The 10,789-nt window shown below is 37.1% G+C and overlaps 1 protein-coding gene across 1 annotated transcript in view; it reads right to left on the reverse strand.

Moving 5' to 3' along the window:
- LOC128233040 (equilibrative nucleobase transporter 1-like) overlaps positions 1 to 9,301 on the reverse strand; it is a 28,635-nt gene extending 19,334 nt beyond the window's left edge. Inside the window, exon 1 of the mRNA XM_052946907.1 lies at positions 9,200 to 9,301. Coding sequence (XP_052802867.1) covers positions 9,200 to 9,294 — 95 coding nt within the window. The 5' untranslated portion in view covers positions 9,295 to 9,301. The remainder of the gene's footprint in view (positions 1 to 9,199) is intronic.
- Between the last annotated feature and the right edge of the window lie 1,488 nt (positions 9,302 to 10,789).

Genomic DNA, 10,789 nt, shown 5'->3' on the forward strand with positions numbered 1-10,789 from the left:
TAACAATAAACCAACATTTCCTGTACATTATCTGTACAAAATCCAAATATGGCGAAGCTTTGGACCACTTAATATAAGTATAATTAAATATATCTTTGTCAGAAAAGATTCTGTCGACCATTTGTGACAACGAAATAAAAATGAATGTAGTGCTTTCTCCATCGATCGTAAATCGAAATCAGAAAAGAACAGACAATAAAAAGGAAGTCCACGATCATTATTGACCATCACAAAAATGCAAAAAAATCAATGTTGGTTAGTGTTGAGCCCGTCACAAAGAATTTCGTTCAACATAAAATAATATTTCAATTGAATTAGTTTACATTTTATCATAGTTTATGTGCCCGCCAGTTAACCTGTTATTATGCTTATATTAAGGGTTGTCAATCAACCGCAGCTTAAGTTTTGGCATGCCTCTTTAACCTGTTGTTTTTGTGTATACTTAATCAATTGCTTGAGATTAATTTGCTCTACTTGGACTGAAGCAAGTGATTCGCTAAATTGTTATGGAATCGAGAATTGGCCGTCACTTCTAATTAGACACAAATACATACTACTTAAACATCAGTATGGTATTGCACAGGAGATATCAATTACCATATTAAAACATCAAGATTAAATCAGCCTTCAATAAGTACCACGCTTAATCGTTAAGGTTTGAAGTTTTACAATTAAGAAGGCATGACGAAATAATTCGATTCCATGGTTACACTTTAAGACATGTAGAACCATTTTAAGGTAAAATCTAAATGACAAAGAAGAATCGTTCCCTTCTCTGGGACCCTCCCTTCTAAATCTAGTAATATGTTCTTACTATTACACAATTGATATTTGTCTTTATTTGCGGTGCGCTCAACGAACATTCACTTTCCTTTAATGGAAACAACACCCAATGTGCCCAACTTGAAATGTTATCCTGGTTTTTTTATGTATTCATTTTAAAATGTTCTCAATTTCTAGCAAAATTAAATCCTGCTTTAGAGCAACGTTCTTGGTAATGAAACATTGCCGTATTCATTTGCAATTTTAAATTGAAGAGTAATTATTGATAGAATAGCTTGCGCTCACCATGCGTCCTTTTGCAAGCAAGCAATGAAAGAAATATTCTTAAATGATACCTTAGGCGTAAACAAATTATTTGTTTTAGGTTTCATGCCCAAGGATAATGATAGGGAATGTAGTTATGAGATGAAGATGATAAAGATGATGAAGATGACTGTTTCATGTCTAGATACTCCTCCCGTGGTAGTTGTTACTCCTAGTGTGGCCATTGTTACACCTCCCATGGCCGTTGTCAATCCTCCTGAGGCCATTGATACCCCTCACATGGCCGTTGTTTCTCCTCAAATGACCGTTGTTTCTCCTCAAATGGCCGTTGTTTCTCCTCACATGGCCGTTGTTTCTCCTCAAATGACCGTTGTTTCTCCTCAAATGGCCGTTGATACCCTCACATGGCCGTTGTTTCTCCTAAAATGGCCGTTGTTTCTCCTCACATGGCCGTTGATACCCTCACATGGCCGTTGTTTCTCCTCAAATGGCCGTTGTTTCTCCTCACGTGGCCGTTTTTCTCCTCAAATGGCCGTTTTTTCTCCTCACGTGGCCGTTGTTTCTCCTCACGTGGCCGTTGATACCCTCACATGGCCGTTGTTTCTCCTCACGTGGCCGTTGTTTCTCCTCACGTGGCCGTTAATACCCTCACATGGCCGTTGTTTCTCCTCACGTGGCCGTTGTTTCTCCTCAAATGGCCGTTGTTTCTCCTCACATGGCCGTTGATACCCTCACGTGGCCGTTGTTTCTCCTCACGTGGCCGTTGATACCCTCACATGGCCGTTGTTTCTCCTCAAATGACCGTTGTTTCTCCTCACGTGGCCGTTGTTTCTCCTCACATGGCCGTTTCTTTCTCCTCACATGGCCGTTGATACCCTCACGTGGCCGTTGTTTCTCCTCAAATGGCCGTTGATACCCTCATATGGCCGTTGTTTCTCCTCACATGGCCGTTGTTTCTCCTCACATGGCCGTTGTTTGTCCCCACATGGCCGTTGTTTCTCCTCACGTGGCCGTTGTTTCTCCTCAAATGGCCGTTGTTTCTCCTCACGTGGCCGTTGATACCCTCACATGGTCGTTGTTTTCCTCAAATGGCCGTCGTTTCTCCTCACGTGGCCGTTGATACCCTCATATGGCCGTTGTTTCTCCTCACATGGCCGTTGTTTCTCCTCACATGGCCATTGTTTCTCCTCAAGTGGCCGTTGATACCCTCACATGGCCGTTGTTTCTTCTCAAATGGCCGTTGTTTCTCCTCACATGGCCGTTGTTTCTCCTCACATGGTTGTTGTTTCTCCTCACGTGGCCGCTGTTTCTCCTCACGTGGACGCTGTTACAACTACCGTCACCGTTGCTTCCGCATTCGTCATCATTCAGTGCTGCCCGTCTTGTCGCTATTTTTTTTTAAATTACGGGCAAACATTGTACATGGTTTTTAGATGTCGTTAAGTGTAAATACATTCATTCGAATAACATATGTTTTGCATATTGTACTTTTCAAATATTTCAGTTCAATTTAAAACATGAATAAGGTCGATAGCTCTCTCATCCGAAAACCGTAGATTTGAACGAAAGTATTGGACAGTTAACGTTAAACTCGTATTATATATAATATACAACGGTACAGGAGGGGTATACACTGTTGTAAGATCGTTGAGATGCAATGAAATGTGCTGAAATAAGCTCCTTGCTTTAATACCTACACGGTAGCATCGTCAACGAACGCGATCATTACCATAAACAGACGAGGTGCTAGGGAATTGACATGTTTTATTTACTGCACTTGACCAATACCGTGATCGATTTAACGTCATTTTTTGTATAAACAGTTGTTATGGTTTTACGCTTACAAGGGAATTAGGGTAAAAAAACAAATCCTAAAAAGAAAGCTTGACGGTAAAAATATAACCTGAGGCATTCAAAAAAACCTAGGGTCGAGAATAAATTTTTAGTATAGGTCATGAAGCCATACATATCTCGGCTTTGCCTTTTTTAATAACAAGATATAGTACCTTGAAAACAAATCATTGCAATGGACCGGCTCAACAACGCTTAGTATCTTCTCTACATTTTCTTCCCATTTGAAAAACAAATACAGAGTGTTCCTCATCATACTGATATAAAGTTGTTTTTAGCTTAAATATTAATGCTCCTATGAATTTTAAAGAACTCTATTAAACATATGTCAGTTGAAATAAATTGACAACTTTCTTTTCCTTTAACCCCATCAATATCCATGTCATCGGTTCCTTACGTAAAGTGCCAGTTGTATGTGATATGTATGAGCTATTTAAAACGCTGACTCGATAAGGCAGTGCGAGTGACAGGAAAGATGTTAAAGAAATGGCCCGTGGACAGGTAATCAATTCATATCAACGAAGCAAAATGAACATGAGGGATTGCCGTAGTATGTTCTGAGCTCCGTGTCATTCAATCCCTGACCAAGTTCATCGATATTATTCCAGTACATTTAACATTCCACAGGCTGCACCGACTTTCCGGTTTCTTACAAAAGTAACATTTTCCTCATTCGGATCTCCTCTGCCATTTTTATCGAAAACAACCTCGGATGTATTTGGACCTTTTACATACTCAAAAAGAGATACGTACAACCTCGGATGTATTTGGACGGTTTACATACTCAAAAAGAGGTACGTTTAAGTCCGCTACAAGTAGATCGCGTAGTGATATTATTTAGCGGTTAAACTTTATGACTTTACTCTTGAAAATCTTAATTATGTTTGCAAAAATATGCTTCACTGGCAATCAATTTAAACTTAGATCAATAAATACAATTCTAAAACACTACATTTCATAAATGATATAATTAAAAAAATACGAACTACTTCAACTGATGTACCGGCATACATCCAAGGTTGTTTTCGATAAAAATGGCCGAGGAGCTCCGAATGACATTTTCCTATGACGTATATGTTAGGTAACTAGAGTAGTACTTAATTGCTCGTTCCTCGTTATCTACCGGACGGGACTATTTTTCTAGCCAGTTGGGTAGATTGTTCAAATGGAGCCGGGCGGCAAACATATAATCAATTGGGTACATTTAACTAATTGCTTATAAATTTCAGTAAAAATACGCAAATTATAGGTTTATGGAAAAAAGCATTATTTTAATCCATAATCAAAGAAAAGCATATAATTTAGGTACAGGAAACAACTATTAGCCTTTATAAATGGCTGCGTGGCCACAACTTCCCAAGTCAAAAATGCGTCAAAATATCGCTAAAAATATCTGCACTAAGATCATATGCATTTATTGTTTCGATTATTAAGTCAATCGAGTTAAACATGCCAATGCATTACAATTAAAACAGATAATATTTTTGCATCCAACTATTTTTTGTGCCTTTAATGTGGCTAAACATATTTTTTTACAAAACATGCGTTCATAAAGCAAACATATAATTATGAGGGTCTAGTGTGCAAAAAGGCTTATATAAGGCGATCTTACGCCGTGTGTTGTTAACCATGCGCTTTGATGGTAGATTTCCTGAATTCGGCCGGATTTGCCATTCAACTGCATGACGCAGAATTTCAAACATTGTTAATCGTATATTGTTTGCACAGTGATGATGATGCTGATGGTGATGTTGGTGATGATGGTGGTGGTAGTGGTGGTGACGACGACGAAGACGTAGACGACGACGACGACGATGATGATGATGATGATGATGATGATGATGATGATGATGATGATGATGATGATGATGATGATGATATAAAAACTGATAAAAGTAACTTTGCTGGCAATGATAAATGTTATGCATGTATTTCGAAGGAAGTATCATTGGTCAGATCTGAAAAGGTTCGCGTAGCATCATCCTAAGGTTCATCGTCGGATAACCTCGATACAACGCTATGCTTCGTTATGTACCGTGGGCGATTTGGCGAGGAAAAACTCGTATTCATCAAGATGCAGATGGTTTCGCAAGGTACCAGATGGTTCCCCGTAGCAAATAATTGGCAAAAGCCGGAATTCAATCGCGTCTGACTTTCAATACAATATTTTTGACAAGAGTCAAGACCAATGGGCATGCAGGCTACTTGGCACTAATGGGATTTTGAAGAATATCTATTGTAACATGCGAATTCATTGGACGGAAAATTGCCTCCCCTGCCTTATGCATATTCATGAAAATGTGATTTTTGTCATTCAATTGTCCCACGGGATTTATTTAGTGAAGCGAAATCAAGTACAGTGGTTGCCGACGTAAGGACATACAAAAAGATTATGTGTTTTGAGTCAGGTTTGTCAAATTTTAACAGAAATAGAATAAAATATGTTAACAAAACACTTCTCCTTCAGTTTTCTTATACATGTGCTGATGGTTATGTGTATGTCGACCAGTTGAATATGGCATGCGTCTTTCAATATACTGTCTGTTGCATATTGCTGAAAATTTCCAAGATAAATATTCAAGTTTACGTCTGAATTCTTTTGCAGATATATAAGATGAACAGTTGTCCTTCCCTCTTACCGAGTATGAGTGTATGTAAAATGAAAATCTGCATGGCGCCAGAAAGTGCCGACAAACATGTAAATCGTTTCAGTAAATTGTTGCAACAGACTCAACACAAAATCTTCCCTTCTCTTTTACTCGAGCTTTAAAATGTTTCACTCATAATATGTGTTTAATACCCAAAACAATGCAGTATTATCTGGAAAAATCAAGTCTCTGAAGGTGTTTTTATCATTAAAATTATTGTATGGTTATTGGTAATAAAACATTGAACAAGTTAAGTGCAACGTAAAACATTGTAATGAAGAAGGTTTACGACCCTATGGGAAGTTCCGCATCGGTTTAAGTGTTTTCTCGTTTGAAAAAATAATTATATTATAAGTTTGTGGCTAGACTTTGTCATTATGTAGCCGATAACCGAGTTTAGTATCGAAATATATTGAAAACAGTCATAAGGCAACGGCAAAAGGTAGTTATAAATGTTTGCTTGACTGTAATATTTACGAAAGTCATAACTATAGCATGATACGTGTACTTAAATATTGTTCATTTAGTTTTAAAATAGATAACAATTAATACGTACTCAATACGGTTATGAATGTAATCATGTCTTTCATTTGCATTTGTCTTCCTGTCACGTTTGTAAACATAAGGTACAGATATGATCCTTTATTTGAAATACCGTTCTTCCCTGACGGCCCTTTTTCCCAAACCCTTATTTCGTACCCGTGTAAGCCTGGCCAGAATTCAGTTACCGCTAACGGTCGCTAGCGAACAGTTTCGTTTGTTTACCTGCTGCGTCGCAGTGCAAACGTTGACAGCGGGAACAGAATCGCAAATGGTAGCCGCAAACACCTAGCCCCACTATCACGAAAATACTTCAAAATGATTCAAAATCTTGCATGTTTTTATACTTTTTGAAAACATACTTTTTCAAGGAATGCATTGATAAAAATTGTTCTTGTTGTCAAAGAAAAGGGAAATCCTAGAGCAAACAATATACTTGAGTAATTGTTAGAAAAATATGATATGTACTCGTATGCTTTTTTTAGCTATTGACTTTTTTTCAATTGGAATCTAGACCGAAGGTTTTAATCAACACATTCTATCATATAATGCGCTCTTATATGGTGTAAAAATATATATGAATTCTAATATCTTTTAATGGTATATGGGAGATTGAGATTGGAATTAGACTTAAAGCCTTAACTGAAACCAGGACAGGTGTGTGTCACATGCAACAATTAATCGTTTTGGATTCACACGCAATCGCAAAATGTATACCTTGCCATAACACGTAATGATAAAGCACGTGACAAGAACTTCTCAGTATATACTTACATGTTTGTTCTCTAAGTAATTTGATTTGTTATTGTTCAAATACGGACTTGTACGGAAAAGTACTTTAATGCATTGTTATATAAAACTGACATGGATAGTAAACTATGTTTTGTTAACACTACTGCTGTGAGTGAAGAGAGGTTAACATGGGGGAAGGTGTATATGCCAACATTCGTTGCAATTCTTTGTAGATGATATAGAGTTTAATCTAATTCCCATGTATTCGTCAACAAATAAGGTGCGAAACGGAGGTTCATATGTCTGGACACGTACCATTCTCGTACACCAGAGCGAGGATGCTATGCATTCAACGTAAGATTTATCATTGTCATGGTGATGAATGAGAATGGAACATACACGGTGTGTCACATTCCATAACTTTTCAGGGAACATACACGGTGTGTCACATTCCATAACTCTACAGGGAACAAACACGGTGTGTCACATTCCATAACTCTTCAGGGAACATACACGGTGTGTCACATTCCATAACTCTTCAGGGAACATACACGGTGTGTCACATTCCATAACTCTCCAGGGAACATACATGGTGTGTCACATTCCATAACTCTTCAGGGAACATACACGGTGTGTCACATTCTATAACTCTTCAGGGAACATACACGGTGTGTCACATTCCATAACTCTACAGTGAACATACACGGTGTGTCACATTCCATAACTCTTCAGGGATAACAATGGAACATACACGGTGTGTCACATTCCATAACTCTTCAGGGATAACAATCGTAGCATGATTTATTCTGTCTGCAATACTAAAGTTTGTTGTGTATACTGGCACCGTGTGAGTAATGCGGCACAAATATATTTTGTGAAATTTCACAAAATATCGGAACTTAACCATTAACAGACATCCGGTCAGTCAGCAGGTACATCCGGTAAATGTTGGTTATGGCTTTTATACTTTTACATCAGATATATTCATGACATGTTGTGTTTAAAAAGGTCGGCTCGCAACATCAGTAATGGAAATATAATAATCTTATCTCAATACACCTTAACGTACTGTTTAAGAGATTGTTCTGGATAAAAGTAATTCCCGTAAGTCGCTCATATTTCATGTTAATAAAGCTTCTGGAATATGACTGCGTAGTTATCAATCAGTGCATAAGGGCCAATCTGTTAGCCGGAATGTAAAAGGCCCATGCGGTTTATATTGTATTAATATGGCCATAATGAAACGTATTTGCAGAAAACAAATCAGTAGAAGACACTCTTAAAAGGCGGTCATATTAGTGTCTAATAAAGCTTCGCACAGACGATTTATGGCCAAACGCATAACCCCTTTTTACTTTCTTTTTCATAACATTCATCAGTCGATAATTACCGTATACGATATTTCGATATGAGCACCGTTTCCATACAGGGAAGTGCACAAAGCTTAAAAACACAATTCGAATATAGAAGATACAAGCTACAAGAAAATGTTGTCGTTAAGGTTGGTTTTGTTTGAGAGTGCATACGCCGCATTCAAAGTCAATGTATGACTGAGATATAAATTATGCACACCACTAGCGGGTATCTCCTTTATACGTAAACTTGATTAATATTTTATCACTAGGCTACCAAAAACAAGAAATAGGATATTTTGGATGTTTAAAAAACATACACCCGAATTGAATACAAATGCAAGCAACCCGTTTGTAGTGATGAAATCAAGTATTATGAATGAAAAATACCGTTTCCGAGCCTAAAATAAGGTGAAAAAAATCATAATTTTGTGACTTTGAATTAAGTACAAATTGAAATAATGCAACGCTCGCTTTTTTATTTTGTTGTCTGGACTATCTTTGGTGCCGTTTATTAGACATAGTTTGATCAGTTCCATTGCAGCAACAAGTTAACTGCACGATATTTTCATGAGTAACAATAACTACGAAGGTAAGAATTCATTTTACGTTGAATTATGTTGGATGTTGTTATGTTTCTTTTAAATAAAACTATAGATACTTGCATTCGCATTACAGTGTGGTTGCTTTAAAAAACATTTCTTGTCAGTTTGGCCAATTGGTGTCATACCTTATATATAATTTTAACAAATGTGCTGTGTTTTGGTATATGAAATGATGATTAAATTTGAATACGGTATTTGCTCGACTTATACTTCCTTGTTGCCATCAACTGAATCAAATACTTGCATTTGTAATATGACTGCGAAACTGCTAGAGTTCAATAGTATGTACAATTTTTTTGCTTCATTAATATTTTATGAAAACGGTACCAAGACCCCAGACGTTAGATAAAGGATCCATACATGTTCTATGTTATTTTGATCGAAATATTCGAGAAAGAAATAGACTGGTGACATCAATACTTACATTGATATTAGCCTTGTCCTGCTTGTGCCATAGCGGTCCAAAAACACCCCAAGGGGAAACATCAAAATGTTCCTTATTATAACAATGAGTGACATCACAAACTCCAGGGCGTCTTGTTGTTCATTGCAAGACAACTTCGTCCCGCTCAATTTCGTTGCATTTCCTGGCAGACCCTCCACCGCAGTATGGTCTTCAGTAGGTATTGAAGGATGGGTTGATTGCATGTATTTGTCATATTCTGAAATTGTCATAATTTTGATGACCCTCTTGTAGAAACATTTCCATTTTACACCATGTTGTATGTGCACAAACGGATTATCGAGGCCTTCCTTAATGTCAGCGGTTTCCGCATGTTCCAAATGTCGCTTTTCTAGCAGTTCGGAAGGAAACAAACTAGCATTGCATTTATCAAAATAGTATCCTTCTTCAGTAAGAATTTGTTGTAATGTTATCCAGCCATTCAAAATTCCAGTAAAAAACAAACACTCCAAGATGCACCATATCAAAGTGATTGGTGTTTTTCCGCATGGAAGAGCCATTTTCCACAACCGAAACGAAGTAGTATTATATTGTACCTAGACGCAAATAACTGCAATAGTGTATGATTATGACATCGGACACCGCTGTTCCCAAGCTACTGCAACAATATTACATGACTGCTCCAGAGGGCTAGCGTAACTGTGCCTCGTGAACATTCGTAAGATCCAATTTATAGCAGCATCACATCTCTATTGATATCTATTGGATACTTTGCATGGTATTACAAAGTCTAATCTTATATATCACTGTCTATACAGTAGACGATTTGTTTTCTCCAAAGACTAAAGCAGTGGAACTAGATGACTCTAGTGACCGTTGTTTAATGATTGAACTTGGCTTCAGTTAATGAAAGGTGATTTTTCCAATAGCACATTACAAAATACGCTGGTTGAATGTTTGAATTCCTTTACTGCAGAACGTTTCAATTTCCTTTATTCCAATGATGTTATGCGTATTCTTTTCCGACCGAGTTTTAGGTTTTTCACAACAGTCACTTAAAGTAATATTTATGCGAAAAGCTACAGAAACAAGCCTAGTAGCAAAAGGTTTAAACATAAACCCGGTTTAATGGCACTGCGTAAACGCCAAAGACATATAACATAAAATCACAAACAAGAAACATCAAAGAACAGCACAAAACTCCACAAGCAGCACAGTGCATACATACTATATATAAGAAACTAGGTATGTTAATCGAAACCTAAGAAGTCATTTAGCCATTACAGTTCGCAAGACACGGTACATGTCTTGTGATATGATATCGTTTCCAATATTTACTCACCAACATGTATCATGACAAGCTGTTTATTATGTTATATCATCCAAATTCTGGAGAAACAAGGTAGGGATGAGAGAGAAAAACGACCATAAAGCTATGCTGTATGTTTTGTATACATGTATACAAGTGAGTATTTTACACTGACAAAAACATTCTATTTAATGTCAAACTTAATACTAAATCAGATTCTTTTTTTAACTGACTAAGAAACGTATCATTAAAGGATACCAAAAATAATCAAACTACATAACAATAAATATTCAGTTTTAGGC

This window comes from Mya arenaria, chromosome 4, assembly GCF_026914265.1.
Source record: "Mya arenaria isolate MELC-2E11 chromosome 4, ASM2691426v1".
NCBI lineage: Eukaryota > Metazoa > Mollusca > Bivalvia > Myida > Myidae > Mya > Mya arenaria.